At 40.3% G+C, this 26,874-nt stretch overlaps 1 protein-coding gene across 1 annotated transcript in view; it reads left to right on the top strand.

The window, feature by feature from the left end:
- Positions 1-25,349, top strand: part of LOC110284235 — a 126,672-nt gene extending 101,323 nt beyond the window's left edge. The window contains exons 9-13 of the mRNA XM_021149952.1: positions 16,607-16,764; positions 18,982-19,024; positions 20,642-20,828; positions 23,377-23,512; positions 24,980-25,349. Of these exons, the coding sequence (XP_021005611.1) occupies positions 16,607-16,764; positions 18,982-19,024; positions 20,642-20,828; positions 23,377-23,512; positions 24,980-25,079 (624 nt within the window). The 3' untranslated portion in view covers positions 25,080-25,349. The remainder of the gene's footprint in view (positions 1-16,606; positions 16,765-18,981; positions 19,025-20,641; positions 20,829-23,376; positions 23,513-24,979) is intronic.
- Positions 25,350-26,874: the final 1,525 nt, after the last annotated feature.

Raw genomic sequence — 26,874 nt, 5'->3', positions numbered from 1 at the left:
AGGTATTGCAGGATCCTCCAGTAGTACTATGTCCAATTTTCTGAGGAACCGCCAGACTGATTTCCAGAGTGGTTGTACAAGCTTGCAATCCCATCAACAATGGAGGAGTGTTCCTCTTTCTCCACATCCTCGCTATCATCTGCTGTCACCTGAATTTTTGATCTTAGCCATTCTGACTGGTGTGAGGTGGAATCTCAGGGTTGTTTTGATTTGCATTTCCCTGAGGATTAAGAAGATGGCCTAGTTGGCCATCATTGGGAAGAGAGACCCCTTGGTCTTGCAAACTTTATATTCCTCAGTACAGGGGAATGCCAGGGCCAAGAAGTGGGAGTGGGTAGGTAGAGAAGTGGGGTGGGGGAGGGTATGGGGGACTTTTGGGATAGCATTTGAAATGTAAAATAACAAAATACCTAATTAAAAAAATAAATAAATCTTAAAAAAAAAAAGAGTGTGCTTAGCAAATAGGAATTGAGGTCTTGAGCCAAGAAATAGAAATTCTGAGGATCTGTTGAAAAGGAACCCTAGAAAGACATGAAACAGTGACATATTTGAGATTTATTCTGAAAGTCATACTTTTTGGGGCTTCTTGTTGTTAAAGATTTTTCTCTTAGACAAGGCAGCATGAACTATATTTGCCAGAAAAGAAATTATTAGCATATGGGCTTAAGGTGTATGCTTCACTCACTATTTGTGGGGTGGGTAAGTAGAAAATTCATAATATTCCAGAAGTGTCACATGAGAATGTCAGTCTTAGGAAAATGAAAAGCAATTTTCTGTTGTTCACCTCTAAAATTCTCCACCATCCTTCCTCCCCTTCTTATGATCCATATGAGCTATTTCCTCAAGGAGTATTTTGATGTGGGTAAAAAACTTTGGCTCTTTCCTGTAAGTTCTGAACGGGTTGCTCAATGTTCCTTCCTGGTGAGGAAACCTGTTTCAGTAAGTATAAGCTTGAGCACAAAATATAACCAGGTGCAATCATGAAATGATCAGAGACTATTGGCCAAGTGACTTGTCAAGTTTCTCACTCAATCTTCTTATAAATGAGAGAATAGCAAAGAAGTAACAAGGCCCTCTTTTTGGGCCATAGCTTTCTGTTAATGGTTAGTTGATCTACCACACAGGAAGCATTGGTTTTACCAGCAGACATTGTATTGGACACTTATCTTTTTTATCTTAATGTTATTCAAAACAGTAATATGTGCTATAGAAATATAGGTAAACACTTATTTTTTTATCTTAATGTTATTCAAAACAGTAACATGTGCTATAGAAATATAGGTATGCTCAAGATCACACAAATCCCAAGCTTCACGGACAGGACTTAAGTCTGAGCCCATCCTAGACCTTTCTTCTTGGCTGTGTTATCTCTTACATGTAGAGACTTACACAAATGAAGGTATTGAATTAGGACTCAGCAAGTCTGTATTTAAATTTCTCTCCACTAGTCTTGTAAATCTAAGCAAGTTGGTTAACATGAGTCTTGGTTTCTTCTTTAGGAAATACAGAATATTTCACTGCCAGAGTCATTGGGAGCGCTACTCAATTGACATAAGACTTCTTTGTCAGTTAGTAAAGAATCCTTTGTCAGAATACTGGAATCTTCTCACTAGCTGATCTAGCACTTATGACTTCTGCAAACTGATTGGAACAGCATAAGTCAATGGCATAAAAAGGCAAAGAATATATTCTATACTTATATTCTCCCTAAGATTCTGACACTATCTGTTTCAATAATCAGATATTTGGTGGAGGCCAAATATTTGCCAAACAGAGTAGGCATTGGGGATACAACTGATAAAAGAAGCTGTGTCTGCACTTATTGAACTTGCATTTTAGTAAGGTAGATCGCAAATGCCTAACTAACCTGCTGGCACAGATATTAAAACAACCAACATAGTTGTTTTCAAGAAGGTTCAATTTAGAAAATAGAGTGTTTGGCCAAAAACTCAATAAGTGATCAGGCAGCCACATGAGGAACATTTCATCAGAAGGAGCAGTGGTCTCTGACACTCCAAACAGGGAAGGGTCTGAGGTTTCATTCTTAGAAAAGTTGAGCTGGATCATGAATGCTATGTAAAGACTATGCATTTTGCTTTATGGTGGTACGTCAACAGCGGATCTTAACCCAATAAGAAATACAATATCTATACGGGAGAACACCTGTCCTGCCCAGCAGAGAAAGTCTGTGTGTTATCCACCATGACAAAAGGGAACTGGTAGATATGATCAATTTAGTTAAGAATGTTGGCATAGAGATTCTATTCTGGATGTTCCAGACAGATACAGAGGGAGGCTCAAAGAAGAATGTGACAAGGGACACAGAGATTGACTGATGACATAGGAACCTAGAAATTCAAGCAATACTAGAGTTGTAAAAAACAATGACATGGCTTCTGCCTACAACCCCCAGAAAATAAAATATTCTATCAGTGTGTTGATTTTAGCCCGCTGAAACTAATTTTAGACCTGGCCTCCAGAAATATAGCAGAATCTGTTTTTGTAGCTATAAGCCATTGCATTGTAGCATAATTATTACAGCAGCAATAGGAAACTAATAAAAGTTCTATAGACTCCAACATAAAGATAGCTAGAAGGGGGAATCGAAGAAACTGAGATGCCTATATAGGCATGTGACTTTAGCAATCCTAACAATGTTGACCTGTGTGGAATAACTGTGATGTATACTAAGGAAAGAAGATCTGCTCAGGGGTGTGTTTTGTAAATAAGGCTGATTGGACTTGCCAGATTCCCTTAGCTCCTAAACCACTCTTTGCTGTGGCAGAGCAGGAACCCCTGGGTACTATTTGGCACATTGCATCCATCAGTCTTGGAGAGTAAGTGCCACTTGGCTAGGTATCTGATTTGACAAGTAACTTAGTATCATTTCTCAGAACTCCCTGGGCAATGTGTTTCACTCTTTGCATTGTTCCAATGAGGAAACAACCTGGTTGACTGTAATGTGGCATTTCAGTATGTCAGATTTCAGGTTGTGGTCTCTGCCCACAGGCCTGTCACTGAGGCTTAGAGCTGTTTTTAAAATCCCAACTGGAAGACAGAAAATAAACAGACCTCTAGGAAATAAACAGACAGACAGGAATCCTTACAGAGGACCAGCAGTGTTGCCAAACCATATTATAAACACCCAAAAACGACACATAAACCTTTTTAGGATCTTGCCTGCAGTATTTCCTGAAGTCCCTGTAGTTCTCATCCCTGTAGTATAACCAATTGAATCAGCACTAGCAGGCTACACAGGCTTTTTGGATTTGTGTTCCAAATATTTTATTGAGAATTTTTGCATCTATGTCCATAAGAGACATTTGTTTGTAATTCTCTTTCTTTATGGGTTCTTTATGTGGTTTGTGTATAAGGGTAACTATTGTCTCATAAAATTAATTACGCAGTGTTCCTTCTGTTTCTAATTCATGGAATAATTTGAGAAGTATAGGTGGTAGTTCTTTGAAACTAACTCATGGAATAATTTGAGAAGTATAGGTGGTAGTTCTTTGAAAGTCTGGTAGGAATCTGGTTGGGAGACTTTTAATGAATGACTGCTGCTATTTCACTAGGGTTTAAAGGTCAGTTAAAATTGCTCATCTGATCTCAATTTAACTATGGTACCTATTGAGAGAAGTATCCCTTTCTTTTAAGTTTTCCAGCATGGTGGAATACAGATTTTTAAGGTATATCATTATGATATACCTTGCTTCTTGGGTGCATTTGCTTGGAATATCTTTTTCCAACTTTTTGCTCTGAAGTAATGTCTATTCTCGATGTTGTGTGCTTCCTAGATGCAGCAGAAGATTGAATGCTGCTTTCATAAGCATTCTATTAGTCTGGGTCTTTTTTATAGGGGAATTAAGAAAGTGATATCGAGGAACAACAATAACTAATGATTTTGGTTTTGTGCTATTTTCTTTTTGTTGGTGGTGGCTGTGGAAGTGGTGGTAGTATGTGTTTGTGTATATGTGTATGTGCGTGTGTGCCTGTGTGCGCGTGTGTATGTGCACACATAATGCTCATGCGCATACATGTATACTTCCCTTCTTTTGCTGGTCTGAGATTTATTCCCTGTGTTCTTATGTTTCTAACTGACCACTTTAGATTTGAGTTTTCCTTCCAAAATCTTCTATAGGACAGGATTTGCAGATAGATAGAGCTTAAATTTGGTTTTATCATGGAATGTCTTATTTTCTCCACCTATGGTGATGGAATGTTTTGCTGGGTATAGTATTTTGTTATGGCACCTGTGGTCTCTCAGAGTCTGTAGCAATCTGTCCAAATGAATTAGTTTCAATCTTTTTTGGCTTAATGCTGTGTACAGTTGTTCTACAAAGGAAAAGAAGTGTTATGTCTCAGAACCTCAGTATGCTTTTATATATTCATTTAGGAAGCATTATAGAAGCCTGTTCTTCCTAGATATCACAAGAGATGAAAGGGGGCTATCCCTCATTCAAGAAGTTGACAGCATAGATGAACAGAAATGCCTGTGAACAAAGCATGATATCCATTATTCCCAGAGGTTTTTTTTGTTTGTTTGTTTTTTTAAGAAATAAAGGATCCTCTTTAACTCAACAAATTACATTAGTTATAGCTGAACATAGCAAGGATGTAGAGGTTATAAAGAAAAGAAAGTTTCCCCTCCTAGTGAGGCAAAATCATCTTTACATCAGTAGAAAGTGAAATATAATGTTAACTTTAAAAGTGAAAAACCACCATTTGTGGAATGGAATTTAAATTGGGTGGAGCTTGTCTAAGGACAGCCATCCAGGCAAACCTTTCTGAGGAGAGACTTTCTCTCTAAATCATGGGACAGCTGTAGCCAGGTGAATCCACAAGACCTAGAGAAATAACAACACACATGATGAGAAAACTGTGAACGCCACGGGGTAACAATCTAGGGTCTCATGAGCCACATGATAGTTCAATATCAATGCATGAGTAAAAATGACTGAAGCTAAAGATGCACTTAGGAAGAAGCACAGAGAGTTCGAATCAATGAGCAGCTCTCAGGTATAGTCAGCTGGACATCACAAGCGACGGTGTGTCCTCAGCTGGAAGTACAGAACTTGTCCTGAAGCCCTAAAGAATTCAGCACACCTTCCAAAAGTAAATGCTTTGTCGGCTTCTTCCTACCCACCCTTCTTTTTACTGTGTCCAAATCTACCAAACGATCACTTATTACCCTATAGGTAGAAGGAATGCATTCCCATGCTTTCTAATGTTGCCATCTGTCTTGAGCAGAATGCATACAAGGCTAAGCATCCATCTTCGTGTGGACGAAAGCATGATTATGAAGTAGCACTCCTAGCAGTGCCCTTCACCTGACTTTAGGGACAGATGAAACTATTAGAAGCAGAATAAAGCCTACTCACTCCTTTAGTGGGTGACAAATACCATTGCAAAGTCACACAGCAAGAAGCCAGGTACTTGTTCCCCAAGAAACCTTCATGCTGGGTCCTATGGGTGAAGCCTCCGTTCACATAGATCACCAGCTGTTAAGAGAACATTTCTACAGGACCAAGCACTGCCCCAGCTCTAAAATGCATAGAACAGTCTAACCCTACTCTGATGAGCTTATGGCCAGGTGAAGCCACAAGACCCAAGTGAAACAGATTGATGGTGCTAGGTTGTCAAGACTGAGATACAAGCCCCAGCTACCTTGGGTCCATGAGGTATGCAACCTTTGCTCTCAACTAAGAATTGGGGATCAATGACATCTCTGGCCTTCAGGGTGAATGTGAATGTGACATTTATAGTGTCAGGCATCTATAAAATAAATCTCATTTCATGAAGACAGTGGTTTAGTAGATTTTGGTTCACATTTTGATTTTTCCATTTATTAGCTGCACTTCCTTGGGTCAAATTATTTAACTTCACTTGCCTATTCCTTTGTTTGTAGAATATAGTTAATGTGGTGCTTATGTGTACAGCTTTGTAAATGCTGTCAAAGTCATTTAGGATTATTAAGATAAATACTTCAGAAAGAAGCAGCTGAGCTTTTCCTCAAGTAAAAGCTAAACATCATATTGAAAGTATCCCTGTTGTTTATCAGTGGGCTAATACGATTTCCTATTTGATAATGTCCAAGCTATTTAGGTAACATCTTGAGATTAGACAAAAGAATTTGATAGAAATTCCAAGCTAGGATTCTGGCCATGACAGAATAACTATTATAAAGTTAGACAGGTATTCTAACCCTTCTAATCTCCGTGAGACTTCACTGTGAATCACAAACAAGGTCTCCTATTCTGAGAAACTGTGAAAGGGTTTTCTATAATTTATTAAAGACACTGAATCATCAGACCTCTATAATTTTTTGAAGTATGAGGACTCACCATAGGAATTTAGTATGCATTACTTTGTCCTGCTTGTTTATTCTTATGTGTCTATATTTTGATAAGGAATATCCTAATCTTAAGACTTCTTACTTGAGAACAAAAACCATATTTGCTAATCTCATTTGATGCCTCAGAAGGGGAAAAAAGGAGAATTTCTAATTATACAGTGATTGTTAAGGGAATATACAAGCCTAAACATAAAGTTATGATAAAAAATGTCCCAGAAAAGATGATTAAATAATAAAAATCACTGATAATAGAGTTTAAGTAATCTTTCCAAAAAGTAGATATATAAATATGTATATATATATATACATTCACTTTATAATAAATACATATTTTCATAGTAATATGTAAAAATCTATTAAAATTAATTGATAAAAATTTTATTTAAAAACAAAATCAAAGCTAGGTGGTGGTGGCACGTGCCTTTAATTCCAGCACTCAAGAGGTAGTGGCAGAAAGATCTGAGTTTGAGGACAGTCTGGTCTACAAAGCAAGTTTGAGGACAGCCAGGACCAGACAGAGAAATCTTGTCTCAAAAAAGTAAATAAAAATATAATAATGATCAAAGGAAATGGAGCTAAGGGAATGGAGACTCATTACTGGTAAGTCAGAGCCTCAGTTTATGAGGATGAAGAGAGATTTTATGAACAATGGTTATGGGTTCCCTCAAAATGTTTAAAGTCATGGGATCTATATAGTATGCATTTTACCATGGTTCTTAATAAACAAAAAGTTTAAATCTAGTTCCCCAGCTGGTCTAGCTCAACAAACCTGTCACAACATTTCTGTTAATCATGTCCAGACCTAGTGAAAAAGGAGTATCAAGCTGACCTGGGCTGAATTTTCTTCCTGCTGAGGATTCTTTCAACCCCATGCCTACAAACAAGGCATTATGTTTCATTTTCCTCACATACAAAATATGGACAGTCTTTTACTAAGCCAAAGAATTAAACAAAGTCATATAGAAATGGCTGACAAACAACAGTTCGCACTAAGGGAATTGCTTATTGTTTGCACCATCAGTGTCATGCCTCCCACTTAGAAGTCGTCATGGGGAAAAATAATGCATAGCAGAATACATGTGCACAATAAAGATTTACATACAGCCTACACATAATTCAGCACCAAGTCTCATGACACGGGCATGCTTATTGAGCAGCCAGAGGTTGATGAAGGCTACAAGGGCAAGATTTCAGGAAGAAAGAAAAAAGATTTCAGGCAGGACCCTGAACAATGGTCTGGGGTTTGGTAATGATGAAGGGGGAAGGCAATGGAAAGGTGATGATGGGGAACTTGAACAGAGTCCTCAAAGAACATGTGACACTGTGGCACTCTGCACTCTTCTGTTAATGACATTCATTTAAAAGACAGTTTGGCAACCCAGAGGAAAGTGCATGATTCTGATGTTCTCATAAGGACATCAGTCTGAGTTCATAAATAGATGGACATAATACAGTGGGGTTTGAGGTAACTTAGTTGTTAGGCAGCACAAATAAGTCTGTGGAACTGATCCCAAGCACAGAAAAAGAGAGAAAAAGGAAGGAAGGAAGAAAGGGGAGGGAGGGAGGGAGGGAGGGAAGGAGGGAGGAAGGGAGGCAGGCAGGCAGGCAGGCAGGCAGGCAGGCAGGCAGGCAGGCAGGAAGGAAGGAAGGAAGGAAGGAAGGAAGGAAGGAAGGAAGGAAGGAAGGAAGGAAGGAAAAATGAAAACACCAATTTTTGTCTTTGTAGGAGGTCAGTATCTTTTCTTTAGTCTTCATTTAACTAGATGAAACTCTTCCAAATTATGGAGTTAAGCTGCTTAACTCAAATTCTCTTGCCTCAAATATTAATCATGTCTGAAGGACACCTCCCCATAACACTTAGGATTGTTTGACCAAACAATTGCTACAAAGTTGCTGAAGGGACCCTGATATAGCTGTCTCTTGTGAGGCTAGGCCAGTGCCTGGCAGATGCAGAAGTGGATGCTCACAGTCATCTATTGGATGGAACACAGGGCCCCCAATGTAGGAGCTAGAGAAAGTACCCAAGGAGCTAAAGGGAACTGCAACCCTATAGGTGGAACAACAATATGAACTAACCAGTACCCCCAGAGCTCCTGTCTCTAGCTGCATATGTAGCAGAAGATGGCCTAGTCAGCCATCATTGGGAAGAGAGGCCCCTAGGTCTTGCAAACTTTATATGCCCCCCGTACAGGGGAATGCTAGGGCCATGAAGTGGGAGTGGGTGGGGAGGGGAGCAGGGTGGCGGGGGGGGGGGGGGTATAGGGAACTTTTAGGGATAGCATTTGAAATGTAAATAAAGAAAATATCTACTAAAATTTTTTTTAAAAAGAAAATGAACCATCACACTAAGTAATTTCAAACAGGAAATTTAATACAAAGAACTATTGCCTAAGGACGTGGGAGAGTAAACAGGTCTTTGTTTTTTCAATAATTTACTTTTTTCTCACTCTACGTTCAGATCAAAGCGAATCTCCTCTCCGTCCATCCCTTACAAATCCCTCCCTCATTACCACCTCCCCTTCTCTTCAAATTCTTCACAAGTAGGAGATAGAACCCCTGAACTCTGCCTGATGTTTGGCTGTGAGTCTATCCATCTGTTTCCATATGCTACTGGTTGAAGCCTCCCAGGAAACAGTTGTTACTTTCGGATCTGCAAGCATAGCACACTATCATTAATAGTGTCAGGGATTGGATCTCTCACATGGGCTGGGTCAGTCATTGGTTGGCTGATCCCTCAGTCTTGGCTCCACCTTTATTCCCCCGTATCTTATAGGCAGGACAATTTTGGGGTTGAAGGTTTTGTGACTCATTTGTTGTCTCCACCCCCATCACTGGAAGTCCTGTCTGTTTACAGGAGGTGGACACTTCAGACTCTATCTCGCCCTGCTGGTAGAAATCTCAGCTAGGGTCATCCCCATGGACGCCCTAATCCTTCCCTGTCCCAGGCTTCCAGCTAGCCCCAGAGATGCCCCCACCCATTTCCATTCTCACTCCCTGCTCTCTGCAGTCCCCTGTCCCCATATCTGGTTGCCACCTCTGTTCCCCTCCTTACCTCTTCTCCCACTCTCTTCCCTCCTTCTGTCCACCTATGACGACTATTTTGTTTCCCTTTCTGAGGAAGATTCACCCATCTGCCCTTGGGCTCTCCTTATTACCCAGTTTCTTTGGGTCTGTAGAGTGTAGCATGGTTATCCTGTCCTTTATGGTTAATGTCCACCTATAAGTGACTACATGCCATCCCTGTCTTTTTGGGTCATGTTACCTCATTGAGGATGATGTTCTCAAACTCCATCCATTTGCCTGCAAATTTCATGATGTCTTTGTTTTTATTAGCTGAGTAGTATTCCATTGTGTAAATTACCACATTTCTTTATCCATTCCTTAGTTGAGAAACATCTAGGTTGTTCCTAGTTTCTGGCTATTATGAATAAATCTGCAATGCGCATAGTTGAAGAAGTGCCCTTGTGGAAGGGTGAGGCATCTTTTAGGTATATGCCCAGGAGTGGTATAGCTGGGTCCTGAGATAGAACTATTCCCAATTTTCTGAGAAATCACCAAACCAGTTTTCAAAATGGTTGTACGAATTTGCAATACCACCAGCAATGGAGTGTTTCCCTTTCTCCATATATCCTTGCCAGCATCTGCTGTCACTTGAGTTTTTGTTTGTTTGTTTGGTTGGTTGGTTGGCTTTTTTTTTTTTTTTTTTGAGACAGAGTTTCTCTGTGTAGCCCTGGCTGTCCTGGAACTCACTCTGTAGAACAGGCTGGCCTCGAACTCAGAAATCTGCCTGCCTCTGCCTCCCAAGTGCTGGGATTAAAGGCATGCGCCACCATGCCTGGCTCATCACTTGAGTTTTTGATCTTTGCCATGCTGATGGGTGTAAGATGGAATCTCAGAGTCATTCTGATTTGCATTTCCCTAATGACTAAGGACACTGAACATTTCTTTCAGTGCTTCTCAGCCATCCAAGATGCCTCTTTGGCAAATTCTCTGTTTAGGTCTGTACCTCATTTTTCAATTGGATTATTTGGTTGCTTGGTGTCTAATTCTTCAGTTCTTTATATATTTTGGATATTAGTCCTCTGTCAGGTGTAGGGTTGAAGCTCTTTTCCCATTCTGTAGGTTGTCGATTTGTCCTGTTTATGGTGTCCTTAGCCTTGGAAGAGCTTTTCAGTTTCACCAGGTCCCATTTATTAATTTTTTGTTTTAGTGTCTGATTCTTCAGGAATTTGTCTCCTTTGCCATTATATGCGAGGCCATTCCCCACTCTCTCTTCTACTATATTTAGTGTGTCTAGTTTTAGGTTGAGGTCTTTGATCCACTTGGACCTGAGTTTTGTGCAGGGTAATAAATATGGATCTATTTGCATTCTTCTACATGTAGACATCCAGTTATACCAGCACCATTTGTTGAAGATGCTTTCCTTTTTCCGTTGTATGGTTTTGGCTTCTTTGTCAAATATCAAGTGTCCGTGGGTATGTGGCTTTATTTCTGGGTCTTTGTTTCTATTCCATTGATCAACTGGTCCTAAAAGGTATCTTAAAACAGAAGAAAAGTACTCTCAACAAAGACACATTTGGAAGTGAGAGTTCAGAAATCACTAAAACCATTTGTCTAGGCGCACTGTAGCTAGGGTGCTCAGCCAGAACCAATCCACCATCTCTGGGGAAACAGATTCAAAACAAAAAGCAAAGTAACAGTGATCAGGTGAACCAAGGCTGCTAAGCAGATATGCAGCCGGTCAAGGAGGTGAATGATATCAGCTTACTGATGCAAGTGTGAAGCCCAGAGAACTTGGGCTCTGCATCAGGGCGGCCATCAGAACTCACAGAGAATAAGTAAGACATGGCTGATGCTTTAACATAGGAGGGAGTCTAGCCCAGTAAAGAATATGGGGGATGGAGGTATTCAACTGGATCTGGCAGCTGGTGAAACCTTCTTCAGGAGTCCAAGGTACTTTTGAGTAATTCTTAGGGGAGTGAAAGCAAATTCTAAAATTTTCAACTTCAAGTCATAGAAAAATATCATACAGAGCAAAAATCTGGAGTAAAGGCCTGCTTCTCTGTGGTGGAATTGGCCTCTGTCTGGGAGTGGTAGGAGCTTCTTAGCATAAATATTTATATATCATGTACAAAGTGTTGGGTATTATCTTAAACACATTACACATGATCAACTCTTACAGTAGCCTTATTTTGCAAATAAAAAATTGAAGCACGGGGTGAGTGTGAAGTCAGTAGCAAGTCATTTAAGGGACCACAGAGGTGTATCATGAGGTTCAAAGTCAATCTCTCGGCCTGTAGAGCCCTTATACAAAGAAATAACATAAAAAATTCACGTTGTACCTCATGCCTTTCTGAGTAATGGGATATCTTATCATCCAACTACAACCCACTCTGGACATAAATCATATGTTTTTGCAGTATGTCTACACTCTTATGTACTACCACCACTAAGTCACTTCATAATTATTTCACTGATCAGTTCCCCTGTCCTGGTTGTTGTACTCATTATGTAGAGAAGTATTAATGGAAATGAGTGACACAAAACTCAGGGGGATCAACATAGTCTAGTATTAGCTGGCTACAGCAGACATACAGGGCTTGTAGAAAAAGGCTTATAGTCAGGGTTCAACACTCGATGCTTCATGCATCCAGTGGAGTCCTTGGAATGTATCCTCTGAGGATAAGTGAGCAGTATTGTGTACTACATTTAGACACGACCCTCTAAAACAAGCATTTCATTTAAAAGCTTATGGTGCAGATGCCTGTGTTGTGCCCATAGCTTTCAGGCGGTTAAACCCACTGCACTGTTTCATAGACATTTTTATTTTAATAATGTGGGTGTTGAGACAGGGCCTTGCTACACACCTCAGGTTTTCCTTCTACTCTGTATAGTCTAGACTTGCCTCAAACTTTTCTAATCTCATCTTCATGCCCTGAACACCAAGATTCATGGCATATGCCACCATACCCAGTTCCCCACTCCTCCTCCTCTTCCTCTTCCTCCTCCTCTTCCTCTTCCTCCTCCTCTTCCTCTTCCTCCTCCTCTCTCCTCTTCTTGTTCTCTTTGTAATGGTAAGTATTACATGGTACTAGTTATCCTCTAAGGGCAATTTAAGAGCCAAGAAAAATGGTAACAAATGAGCAATTCAATTGAGAACACAAATTTCTCTTCAAAGCTGTAGAGCTTGGGTAGCTCCAACTCAAACACTGTTGCCAAACCTCCCTTTGGCTAACTTTCCAGAAGAAACCTGTCTCTCTGGGCATAGCATCAGGATTTGTCCAATGACAAGCTCGGTTCCCTGCAAGGTCTCCCAGGGCCTCCTCGGGTCTGGAATCTTGCTGCTGCCAGGAAGCTACATGGTGCAGTCAGCCTGCATTTAATCACACTGAAAACCTGATTCCCAGCTCCAGGCAAACTGAAAAAGGCAGCACAAAATTCTCAGTTTGCAGCCAGTTGTCTCTGCTGATGTCACATCTGCAGCCAGGGATTTTTGTAATAAACAGGGAAAGAGCCATAGCTCTGGGCAAAGGTGAACGACCTTCTGGGTGGGTGCACTTCTGTTGAAATGGTGTGTGGCTGCCAATTCAGAGGCAGTCAAATGGCCTTCCTGGGTTTGTTTTGTTTTGTTTTGTTTCCAGAGAACAAAAGTCATGAAGCTTCAAGTGGGAAACTCAGTACTCATAAACAAGGGTGTGATTTTCATGCCCATATAACTTTCTGGTTTCTGCCATTTCTATCTGGTCTTGCCTGCCTGGAGAGGAGAGATGAAACCACAACCAACCAACCAACCAACCAACCAACCAACCAACCAAGTAAATAAATAAATAAATAAATGCATAGATACACAAATAAAATTAAATAATGTCTGGAGGAGTTTATAGTTCCTCAAGAATCAGAACTTCTCTTTGTCCACGACACAATGATGGCAACAAGTACAGCAATGAAGTCCTTCCTCAACCCCTCCTTCTGTCTCACCACACCCTTTACTGCTCTCCTGATCCAAGGGCATGATTGGTCATACACATATTCTCATGGCCATCAAGGAGTAGGGGGTTTTAGTTGCTGGCAGGGAGAAGGTGCTTCAAAGTGTCACCCAGAGAAAAAGGGTCTCAGTGTCATTAACAAAGCTCCGAAGGGCACCCCTCAGCTTTGCTGCAGCTCTCCAGTGTTGTACCTTCTTGGCTCTCCATTTTATTCACACTTTCCTGAGATGTTTTCCTTTAACACCAGCTTTCTTTCTGTCTAGATTTGTCTTGGCTCTTGTTTTCTTCACGCAGAATGTTTTTTTTCTAATGGTTAAAGATGCCTTTCCTTGCCTCCTTACAAGTCTTTGGATTTTTCAGGGCTGTACCTCCAGACAAAATAAAACATACACACAGTGTTCTCAGTTTGTTTGTGTGTGTGTGTCTGTGTGTCTGTGTGTCTGTGTCTGTGTATGTGTGTGTGTGTATTTCATTTGTTTGTTTGTTTGTTTGATTTTTTTTTAAAGAGAGAACTGGCAACTCCAAATTTTTATCACTTTCAAACCAAAGTTTTGACCAAACAAAAAACTCAAAGGCATCTATAGGTATATTTATTTTAACAGAGGATCTCACAAAGACACAAATGTTCTTGTTTTCGTTCTTCTGCATTAAAAAAAAAAATCTATTTTAGAAGTATGTTCACTCTAAGTTGGGTCTTGTCCTCATTATTGCTTGGTGTTTCTCTTTTCTCAACAGCCTGGCCTTTGGAATTAGTTCTGTAAAAAATATTATTTCCATGAGAGAAAACACCAACATTAACCAAGGACCTCTGGCACAAACAGCCCGAGTTCCTTTATTCTTAGTCTATAGCCTTTGGACATCACTAAACAATTCCTATTTAAATACCCTCAGCATCCGTGCTATTTTAATCAATCCTGCACACAGGCAGCAGCTGAACCTGTGAACTGGCTCAGGAATAGAAAGCCCTGTCAGAGGATTTCTGTGCCTTGGACAAAAGAACAGAAAGTTGTGGCGAATGCAGCCTTGAAGAATTTTTCATTGCATCTGAGCTCAGAGGGACTTTTGGTGGAGCTGTAGGGAAGGGATCAAACAAAGACAATTTAATAGTCATTGTCAAGCTAAAAGACTGAATTTTGCTTAAAGAATTCAGTTTTCAGACTTGACAGTAAAATACAAGCTGGATTTTAATTGTTCTTCTCTTCTAGAAACCATTTGATTAGTGAGAGCAGTGCCACAGCAGTTTTAAGATACGAGCGAGTGGGGTCTCCTTTTCAACATCTGGATCTCACCAAGAGAGGGACTTAAATGTTCTTGTACCAGTGAAAGTGAGGTCAAAGACTAGGCACCAAAAGCTCAGTTGCAAGAGAAGGCCACATCTGCTGCGATGCTCCATGATCAAAGTGTCACTGCAGCTGCTTCCAGGGACACAGAAGGCTCATCAGTGGGGGACATAATACAACAGCTGAGATTATTAAAAATGAAATCTTGGCTATGATGCATAGCCTGTAAGAGAAAGTAGCCCTGGTGTTAAAATCCAATCCATTAAGTTGTTGTTCATTTTTCCCATGCAAATGTGACTTGAGCAAGCAGGGAAGACCTCTTAAATGACTAGAGGCTCTCATCCTGATTATATAGTGTGCTGTGAGTAAACGTTGTTGAGTTCTCCTACATCAAAGGATGTGAAAGGATGCTGACATTCCCTGAGTAATTAAGTAATGCTGACATGAAGGCCAGAATCCCCTTGTCTGTAAAATAGGTCCACACAAAGGCAGACCCCTTGGGTATTTGCTTTCAGCAAATGAACACCTAAGCTCCATAGATTTCATTTCTATTTCTAATTCAACATTAAAATGTTCCTGGAAACGCAACTACATAACCAAAGTGTTGAATAACATATGCACTGAATATTGATTCCAAAAGCTAACAGTCCCTCATATCCCAGTGATCCATGAAGGCAGACATTTGACAGATGCAGTGTGGAAAGCCACTGATGGAAGACAAGGATAATATTCTGCTTCTATGCCATCCCTGTAATACTAGGACTGTACCTAATAGTCTTCCTCTAAAATGGTGCTGTGAAGATTACAGCATAGTCCTTGAAGGCACCACAGAGGCATGAGGTAATGCCTCGTGTTGAAGAATACCCTGGCGTTTATTCACCTCTATGCCAAAGGCATGCATATAAATATGCACAGAAGTGCTACTCAAAATAGCCCCACACCAGAAAAAAAAATCTGTCAACTTATGCATGGAGAAACAAAATGTGACCTCTCCTACAATAGACTATCATCCAGTCTTTAAAAAGAATGAAGTGCTAGTTCCTGCTTCAATTTAGTCATTTCAAGATATTACACTAAGAGGAAAAGAAAATCACAAGTTATATAGTTGTACTAATATTAAACATCCAGGAATATTGGATGCGTAATGACCAAAACAAGTCTGTTTATCTTGATTTGGGAAATTGTAGCCACTAATGGGAAGTCAACTGAAAGGAGACTTAGAGATTCATGAGGGTGTTCTGAAACTGGGTTACAATGGTGGTTTCTTATCTCCGTAAGCTTACTAAAGAGTTATGTGCCCATATAACTATACAATGAGTGAAGTCATGTTGTGTAAGTTGCATCTCCATGCAGAGGTGATAAAACAGATATGAATAATGATGAGAAAATTTTGAGAAAGAACTATAAAATAAACAAAATCAAAACAGTTTACTTGTAAAGTTACTTTAGTTTTACATTAATATCATAGTATGCTAAAATATTGTACTTTATAGAAAAGCTATTCTTTTGTGTTTTTTGTACTACTGTCTGATGCATTATAGGAGATGAAAGAGATAATTGTTTCAGGAGCATTTGTCAACTCTGTGAATGAATGGAAACAACTTAGAAGGGGACCTGACACACAGTAAGCCTGGAATCCATAGTGTAGGTGCTCTCTAGAGATGTCACGCAATTACAAGGTGCATTGTGTGATACAGGTTTCTTTTCATGTCTTGTTTTTCTGATAGAAAAGTTGGCATTAATAATACTTTCCCAAATGTTCATAAATAAAGCTCATATTAAGAACATCTATTCAAAAGATGTTTAAAAATTATATAATACAGATAATTTGTTACACTGTGTCATATATTAAGTAGAATATAATCTGCAAAGTGTGTTTTCCTTTCTTTTCATTTTAAAGAAAAAATAATCAACTTAAAATAACCATTATGGCATTCCTTTCTTTTTCATTTTCTCCATTAACTGTTCATCTTCTTTATCAATTATAGGATGAAGGGAAGTGGCCACCTCTAGACATGATAAAATTAGAAGGAGCAGAAGTTGACATTGACAACAGCTTGGGAAAACCATTTGTATTTAACTGTATGCCTCAGTCTGGAAGTAGAATATTCTGCCTCTGTGCAACCTCAAACCAAGAGATGAAGAGGTAACTCAGTAATCCCCCTCTCTGGGTTTACTTCTAGAGGGGGAATGTTGTTTCATAAGGGGTAGACTTGCAAACGCTTGGAGGCAGAAATAAGAAAAAGAACAAAAAGTGGTAGTGTCTATTGTATTGAGTACAGTAAGTTTAGGATGTTGTTATTTCTTCTTTTTATTTCAATCAGAATCTCCAAAAAATATGACCACACTCTGTTAATATTACTACTGCAGCTCTCCTTCCTTTTTTTTTCTTTTAAAAAAAGATGATAGTTCAATGATGCCACAGCTCCTTAACTATGAATAACGCTCATTCCTAACAAATGGCCAGATGTATGTATTGTAAGATAGATAGTTAATGGTATAAACTAATGAGGCATGATATGCAACAACACACTATAGTGAGGTGAGCTAAATGTGTGAAGAAGATAACAATAGGGCTTTGAGTGGGGAAGACTCTGTTGACATTGTGTAAATACACAATCCACAAAGAAAGAGTGTTTCAGCATTCTATGGAGGTAACAATGTGTTCTGACCATTAGGTATACACCATCTATTTCTCCCTGAGAAAATGGAGTTTACCGGACATTTCAGTGAGCCAAGTAAAGCTGTAAGGAATGAACTGACCAGTTAAAGTGAGGGGTAGGACAGAGTGCAGAACAGAAAGTCAATGGAGCAGGCAGTGTGCCAACATGTCTGGAATAAATGACCGCCTCCTTCTCCCAGCTCCAACCTCAGAGGGAATACTAGGTCAGAAACATCTCAGGCAAAAAGTATTCTATCCCTATTTGTGGAATATTTTATATTTAAATAAATATACAGTAAAGGACTACCAGGATAGTATGACATGAACAGCATTTATTTATATCGAACATGCCTAGGCTGCATTTTCCCATTTCTGTGGATTATTCTTATATTGAAGATCTCATCTTTGGCCCCAAACATAAATAAACGGGAAACATTGTGGAAGAGGGGGTGGAAAGAATTGGGGGAGTTTGCTATAAAATTGTGTCTCCTGGTAACATTAGAGAATACACTCACAGTCTCACCAACATGGATGCTCAAATGGGACCTGGACAAGGATGACTCCAGTAGACATGCTCTAGTAGCAGTGGGACAGATCAAAAGGCCTCAGCCCTGCATAAAAATTATGGACAGCTAAAATTGCTGAGTAAGAGAAATAGTCTTCCCCAGAGAAAACCAGTGCCAAAGAGTAAGCACTGAAACATGGGTACATGCTACATCATACAGACTAAACATATGTATGTATATATATATACATATATATACATATACATATATATGAATATGCATATATATGTGTGCATGTATATGTGTTTAGATACACACATATATATGCATGCCATAACAAGTAGTGATAGAAGGAGACCATGAATTTGAAAGACAGCAGTAAGTGGTTTGGAGGGAGAAAGAGGAAGGAAGACATGTTATAATTATAATCACAAAAAGAAAAAAGTAAATAAACAAAACTCAATACCAAGTTGGAACTAATGTGGTAAGGCCTTTGTTCTTCTGCATATACAGTGAACGTTGAGAAGCATCACAGAAGGCACATGGCACACCAGCTGAGAACAGGGCTTGGGAATGTGGGAATGAGGGAGCTATTTACGGAAGAGGTATACATCCAGAATCAGAAACGCAGCAGAGGAGAGCAAGGGAAATACACTGGGCTTCAGGGAGAACAGCAAACAGTGTGCTTTGATTGGAAGTTAGGGAGTGTGAAACAAAACTGCAAAAGGTTAGCAGGCTGGGGTGGAGTCAGTCTACCAATGCCAGGCTCAGGCCTCCAGAGGCAACACCAAAAGGCATACCAATGAAGCTAGTGTCCAAAGCACATACTAGATGGGGCTCAAGGCCATAGCCACTCATAAGTATTTCCATATTCTAGTAGTCAGTGCCTGATAGTGTAACCATGCGGTTGTTAACAAATATCAACCCTTAGAAATAGTGAATTAACTTTCTCTCAGGAATTGATCAAATGACAGTAGTGGGGGTCACCATGAATTTTACTTTAGATATGCCTAATGGAAAACGGTTCTGCCACATACTAAATTTAAACTTATAAGAACGTGTTACCTTCATTCAGGAGGTATGAAATACATCTGCAGCTCATGGTTGCTCTGCCTGAAGGGCAGGGTAAGCAGTAGCAAGCCCCTCCGTGTGACACAGTCCCCTGTGGATTGGCACTCTCCATTTACTCTTTCAGGTGGCTTGAAGCAATGCAGAGAGCATCCCGTCCTGTCCACCAGGTAAGGTTTCCTGGGTGTTGGGTCTCTGCTTTTGGTTTATTTCCTTCCAGAGGAGGAAAGAGCAGGGTAGATGTCATGCAGCTCAGTTGGTGATGTCTTAGATCTGTTCTGCTTAGATCTGCTGGTGAAAGGGTTGGCATCAAATACGTTTCCCTGGAATCCAAGAGGGGAGCATTCAATACTGCTGTTCTTTGTATTTTCAAGAGTTTTTATGAGATCCCCTCCCCTCTTAAAATTTGCAGTGGAGTCACAAGGTGGGTTGTAATTTCTGATTCCCCTGGAGCCATGCAGTAGCCCACAGTAGTGAGAAAATGATGGTGCTGTTTCCTTGCACTCTTGGGATCTCTAGAATGTCTTGGGATGGTGCCTTTGTCTGAGCAGCCTGTCAGAGAGTCAGTGTGCTGCATCCAGACATTCAGTGATGCCTTCATCTCTGTTCTGTAGACATTTTAACCACTTTGCACTTTTCTTCCATGTTCATGATTCCCAACTTTGGAGCAATATCACTCTGTTAGATTTTTTACTTATAAAATGTTAGATGACTTTATTACATCATCAGGCAAGCCATTAAGTCAGACTGGGTAACCCTCTTTCAGAGTTTGCACCATAACATGTTTTAGGAACAATCTGTCCTTCAGGAACAATCTCAAGCATTGTTATATGAGGAACAGCAGGGCATGTATTTCATTTTACCTGGAACACAGCACCCAACATATTCACCCATCCCTCCAACGCACCACTGTAATGAGCCTGGATACTTTTAAGAGGCGTCTCTTCTGCTAATGCACTCAGAGTATCTGCAGCAAGTGGAAAACAAAAAAACAAAAAACAAAAAAACAACAGCCAAACTCCCAGCAGGCTCCCACTTCACAGCACAGAATACAGCAAGCTCTGCACTCTGATAGTTTTTCACTGCCTTGTTAAAAAAAAAAAAAAAAACTAAAGGGCAAAACCAAAACCCAACAAAAAGAAGCTGTCAAGTGCAGGTCAGTTCTGATGAAGAGATAAAGCACATGGCTCAGAGTTCTCAGCAGAGCCTGTCTCCCAGGCCTGTGGACTGAGGACTGCCCTGTCTCCCATGCCTGTGGACTGAGGGCTGCCCTCCAGGTTAGAGGGTTCTCATTTAGCATCAGCCTTCCACCTCAGTGACTGTGAGAGCCCAAGGCTAGAGCTGGCCTGGAGCAGTTTACTTGTTCTGCTGCACAAGTCGGGGTTCAGATAAAGAAAAGCACAAACCAGGGTCTGCTATTATTCATAGTGGACATACCAGAACTGGGCCTTGGAGAGCAATCTCTGTGATTGTGAGAAGCCACACTTCAGGCTAGCACTTTATAAACAGACACATTCATAACTCTTTATAGCGAGTGGTACCTATGCCCATTGGCTCCCTAGTCCCAATTTCCTGCTTTTGGTTTCTTCAGAATACAATAGAAGCCAAAGAAAAGAGGGAGTTCTCTATGAGCAAGGGCTTCATTTGGCAGTTACTCAAGCAGAGAGATTGTATTAGCAATAGGAATATTTGGGACAGTGACTCCCTAATGCTAAACATAACTTAACCTGTGTCACTGCTGTGTGAGGCAAAGACTTACTTACATAATCCTTGTGCTACACCTGCAGAACCATGTCTGGGAAGATGTCACAGTGCACAACAGTAGCCTCCCACCTCTCGCTATCAAACACCCTGAGTGTCTGGGCCTTCTGCACCAGCTGGAGAGAAGCACAGATGTGTGGATACAACACTACTGCATCCTGAAGGATGGCTGCTTGTACTTCTATGCTAGCATTCGCTCTACTCAGGCGTCAGGTAAGGAATCAACATCATTTGAAAATATTGCAATTACAATAACAGGAAAAGACACCTTAGCTTTACTGAGCCTTTGTAAGTTCCTGTATCATTGTTTCACCTAAGACAGCAGCCGATGGATACTCTGTGGAAGGGGCACAGTTGGACAGCTACTGTTCTATTTGCAGATGGGAAGAGCAGCTGCAGAGGCTAGAAGTGGAGAAGTAAGCAGCCTACTGAGATACAAACAACCAGGCTAACCCTGAGGCCAGTGCTTTCAATGCCTCACACTTGCTGTCAAGAAGTTAAAACAGAGACTCATTCCTTTGGTCACCAATGGCTTCCAAAAGGAATGCGCATCATTTTCTTGGGTTGAAACATCATCCTTTACTCAAAGTCTTCCTAATTTGAATATTGGCAGCCTGGTTTTCATCTTCTGTTTGCTCAACTTCCCACAATTTACTTTCCCTGCTTATAAAATGGAAGCAGCAGCTGACTGGTATACAAAAGGGCTGTGAAGACCGAGATGTTGTGGTTGAAATAATATTATCTCCATATTTAGTGGTCTGAGCATAAAAAGCTACTCTCATACATATTCTATTTGTTTATCATAAATTTGTTTTACATTCTTATAAGAATATATATATACATATACTATTTAAATGACATAGATATAAAAGAATCATATGATTAATAAAATAATAATGCCTGAAATCTAGACAAGAGTTTTCTTGAATTTTAAAAAAACTTATTTAATCAACTTATGTATTTTAAATTTTTAATTGAAATATAATTATTTGACTTCCCTCTTTCTTTCTTCTCCTTCCAACCCCTCCCATGACCCTCTTATTCCCTCCTAAATTCATGGTCTTTTCTTCTTTAATTTTTGTTGTTACACACATATGTATAAATATGCACACACACACACATATATGATAAGCTGTTTAGTAGTGTGTGTGTGTGTGTGTGTGTGTGTGTGTGTGTGATTTAATGGCTCACTACTTGGTATTGAGTAACGAATTAGGCTCTCAGATCCATGGGGAAGCCTAATCCTCTCTCTCTCATCAGTCTTTCTTTGCTTTAGTTCAGTTTAGTTTGCCAAAGTCTCTTTCTAAAAACTAAAACGTTCTCTGTCTAGTGGAGAGACTCACCCTTTCACATTAGCATGTCTATGGGCATTACCACCATTTACATGTCCCATTCCCACAGCCATATTGTTGAGGTATCATGGTGAAGCTTCCTGTTCTTTCTAGGAGTCAGGATCTCACAGCAGAATTCCTGGGTCTTTAGATGTTTCGGTAAATCTCCAACCCAAATATGCCCCAGCAATGAAAACATGACACAATTAATATGAACATGTTCTGTGTGCCTAGATTGGGCAGATCTACTGATACACTATCATCTTCCACATCTATGAGACCCCCTTAGAACTTGCAGTTTCTCCAGCCCATGTGCTTCCACTCTGCTTTTCTTCTTCTTCCTCCTCTGCATCTTCTCTCTCTCTCCCATTTTCTCTTTCTTTGCTCCCTCAGTCTTCTGCTTCACTTTTCCTTTACCTGCCCAATCAAGAGCTCTCCTTTATTTGACAAATTAAGGTCGGAAGCAGGTTTATAGCAAATCACGGGAGTGCTGACTCATTCCTTGTTTGAAGCCACTCACAGGAGAAAGGAATCAACATCAAACATAATTAGCTCCAGGGCTGTCCACAACATTTCTCCCTTTCTGTCCAATTAAAAGACTATTTTATCTCAGATATAATTGAACATAACTATTACTATTTTGTAATTTATGAAGTAAAAGAGACCTAACACCCAGTCCATCATCTTTGTTAATTAAATAGAACCTCTGTCATCTATCCTCACTTAAAAGACTATAGTTCTGCACCTGGCTATGTCTTGGCTCTAGATTGAATGCCATCTGAAAACCATCCTCTCAAATCTGTTCCTCTCAAAGTAAAAAGCCTATCTTACATCCCATCTACCCCTCTTCTGTCAGCCAGTCTCAAAGAATGGTATCACCCTTTTGGTAGGCACCATATCACTGAGGTCAAAATGGGAGCAAAATTCAGACCAAGCAGTATCCTTGGATTTATAGGCTCATGATAATCAGTCATCGATTCTTATTGCTAATTAAGTTAGCATTTTAGTGTCACCCTATGGGTTCATATTTTAACATTTATTTATTTACTTATTTATTTAATGTATACAAATACAGTGTAGCTGTACTGGTGGTTGTGAGCCATCATGTGGTTGCTGGGAATTTGAATTTAGGACCTCTGCTTACTCTGGCCTAAAGATTTATTTATTATTATATCTAAGTACACTATAGCTGTCTTCAGATGCACCAGAGGAGGATGTCAGATCTCATTATGGGTGTTTTTGAGCCACCATGTGCTTGCTGGGATTTGAACTCAGGACCTTCGGAAGACTAAGTCAGTGCTCTTAACCACTGAGCCATCTCATCTCTCCAGTCCCTACCTAAGGGAATGTTGACACCTTCCCCAACACCTTTTCCTCTGCATTTCCCCTGTTCTCACATGCCCCTGCTTCTTTGCTTTTACCCTGTGCAGGTGGCCTATACCTTCAAGGATACAGTGTGAGTGAACAGACCCATGGCTTTGAGCAACCAGTGATTGAACTCAAGCCTTCATCAGAAGAGTTCAAGACTTTCTATTTCTGTGCAGAAAATAAAACAGAGAATCAGCGGTAAGCCAGGACCTCCCTTCCTGCCTCTGTGTGAGCCTTGACAAACAAATGAATCCCCGCTATCTTCCAATTCCTCTCTCAGGGAAATCTATCCTTTCTTTGCAAGCTTCATATTTGAGTTTCTGCAGGATTATTTTTCTTTCATTCCTTCTTCAGTGACTCCTCTAGAGATAATTCATTCCCTGAAATTGTAATAAACAGATTTCCTGCCAAGACAATAGATAACTCAGGCATGAACATTAACAGACACACACACACACACACACACATCATTTACAATTTGTAAACCTATAGATCTTTAAGCTACATTTATTAGCACATCCCAATCATGTAAAACATAGATTTGTCACATGGTCTCTCTTCCCATAGTGTGCATGGATTTGTACATCTGTATTTGGTTGGTTGATTTATCGTAAGCCACTGAAAGATATACAAGGATTTAGTTTGTTGTGCTCTATCCAATCTCAGGTTGTCATTTGCTAGCCAACATTTGGTTCAAGTGGTTCTGAAGTGTAAGAACGTTGACGTCACTAGACACGACCTGTTGAGGAAGGAAGTACTCAGCATCAATGCTCGGATCCTCTATATCACCTGCATCACAATCATCTTCTCCCTGTTCCAGGCCTTTCATTCCAGCTACAAGGATTCTTAGTAAAGCCACTTGATGGCCTTATATATATATATATATATATATATATATATATATATATATATATATTAGGGACATTTATAAGAAATAGTGTTTTAAACACAAAGAAATAAAACTCTAAAAGTGAGATTTTAGGAGTCTCCCTCAAACAAACACTTAGCAAGAGATTAGGGCCATGCCTTTTTCCCTCTATGTAAATGTTGCTTGTGCCTCTGCTTTGAAAGAGGTTCTGGGGTAGAAGGCAGGTTTGTTACTGCTAAGTGTGTGGTCATGACTCTCTTCCTGGACATCTGACAAGCAGATAATGATGGTAAGCATGCAGCTAGCACACTGGAGCAAGGGTCACTGAAACTGATTCTAGTCCCATCTGATAAAAACCTATGCATTTCTTTAAATATCTGAGCCTGACTGTTAAATTCACAGGGCTGGAGGGCTGTATGGTTTCTAGAATTTAATAAGGAAATCATTTTTTTTCTGATATGGCAGTATTTATTACATATTTGATCAACAAAGCTTAATGTTAAGTGAAAACTGCAAAATACTATTAGCAATTTGAAAACCATATAGCTCCATTGATCACTACTTATGAACATCAACTCTTCTACATGCCCCTCCTCCACCACTTTCATTACTGAGCCATCTCGATATTCTTCCTTCTCAGTCAACCTGAAATCCACAGAGCATGTTTATCCCATTAATTCCAAAGTAAATCACCAGGAGAAACAACTGGACAATAAATTAAAGAATTTTGTCCTATGTTTACCTCCACAGGGCCTGCCAGGTTTAATGATCTGTTCTGTGCTTTCTCTTTCTTGCAGCTGGATTGCAGCTTTGAAAACATCTATCAAAAAATGGCTTCCCCTGGACCAAGCCATTCAGGAGTTTATGAATCGACCTCTAGAGGAGACCAGGATGTGAAGAAACTCAAATTAAAAAGACAGAGTCCACAAGGCCGTTCCCAGCTTGAGGAAAGAAGCATAGCATTTATTTCTGCTGTTCTGAGACACAGTGATCAAATGAATCTATTCCTTATGTTTTAAAACTTGGAGCAACTCCCTAATATCAGTATTCAAGTACTGCACTTACATTAAAGCCTAGGCGGCTTGGCTTACATTTGCATCAGCATAGTCTAGTTCCCTACCTTCAGCTCTTGAAAGTATAAATAAACATGTATTTGTCTTCTTTTTATCTTTCACATTCTTCATTCCATCCTTCACTCAGAACTTTGGCCGCAAGCTTCGAAGGGTAACTTTGGGCCATGAAGCAGGACATTAGACAAAATTAGAATCATGGAAATGGTGTTCCTTATAATATGTGTGAGTATCTTGGCCAAAGGAGGCCATCTTGTTTGTTTCTTTTATGACAAACAGGCCGAATCCCTCTCCCAGGGCTTCTTAGGTGGAGTTAATCTCAATAATCTCCCCCCCCTCTCTCTATATATATACATATATATATGTGTGTGTGTGTGTGTTTATATATGAAGATAGACTGAATCTAAGGGAGACATCTCAACAACATAGCGACATGCATCTGACTCACCATGTGAATTTCTACAAAACCAAAAATGAATCAAGAGTACACTGCTATAAACCCAGAGAGCAAAATTTGAGGAAGTAAAATGAAGCCTTGGCTGTATTTCTCAGTGTAATGATCCCCAACCTATGTTGTACTGACGAGGTTGAATTGCGTCTTAGAAGTCTCATGTCCTGGACATGGACCACAGATTTCATGTTCATCATGTTCAATACCCTGAAGCGATTCATACACACTTGACAGGAGGCAAAAAGTAAGCCTGCCTTTCAGAGAGAATGCTGTTCTAGAGTCACAATTGCTTTGCAGCGTGACTTAACTTTCTTACAGGTGAGGGAAAGAGGGTGATTTCCTGCTGACCACTATACCTGGATCCTGGCAGAACTACAGCTCAGTCCAATTTCAGGAAAATGTGGTATGCTCACACAAACACACTGACACTTCTGGTCAAACTCTTCCAGTCTGCAGCAAAATCCTGAAGCAATACTTTCCACAGGGAGTGCTTCCCACAAGCCTAGTCAATCAGTAGATGTGTAGTGAGCACATATCTTGGGTCATCCTTCCTGACTGGCCCCAACTGACTACCAGAGAGGAAGGAAAGAAACACAAATCATTCCAAACGCTGACACCATTGCATACACTAGCAAGATTTTGCTGAAAGGACCCAGATATAGCTGTCTCTTGTGAGACAATGCCGGGGCCTAGCAAACACAGAAGTGGATGCTCACAGTCAGCTATTGGATGGATCACAGGGCCCCCAATGGAGGAGCTAGAGAAAGTACCCAAGGAGCTAAAGGGAACTGCAACCCCATAGGTGGATCATTATGAACTAACCAGTACCCCAGAGCTCTTGTCTCTAGCTGCATTTGTATCAAAAGATGGCCTAGTAGGCCATCACTGGAAAGAGAGGCCCACTGGACTTGCCAACTTTATATGCCCCAGTACAGGGGAATGCCAGGGCCAAGGGGTGGGGGTGGGTGGGTGGGGGACTGGGGGGGAGTGTATTGGGGACTTTTTGGATAGCATTGGAAATGTAATTGAGGAAATTACCTAATTAAAAAAAAAAAAAGAAAGTGGTTTGGTGCAGGCGTGGGGGNGGGCATAGGGGGTGGGCGGTGGATGTTTCTAGCCCTACCTTGTTCTGGTTACAGCCCCAGGGAGCTTACTTGTGTTTCCCTGGCCT

The sequence above is a fragment of the Mus caroli genome, chromosome 17, assembly GCF_900094665.2.
Source record: "Mus caroli chromosome 17, CAROLI_EIJ_v1.1, whole genome shotgun sequence".
Classification (NCBI taxonomy): Eukaryota; Metazoa; Chordata; class Mammalia; order Rodentia; family Muridae; genus Mus; species Mus caroli.
The sequence above is the reverse complement of the archived record's forward strand: the minus strand, read 5'-3'. Positions and strand labels throughout refer to the sequence as shown.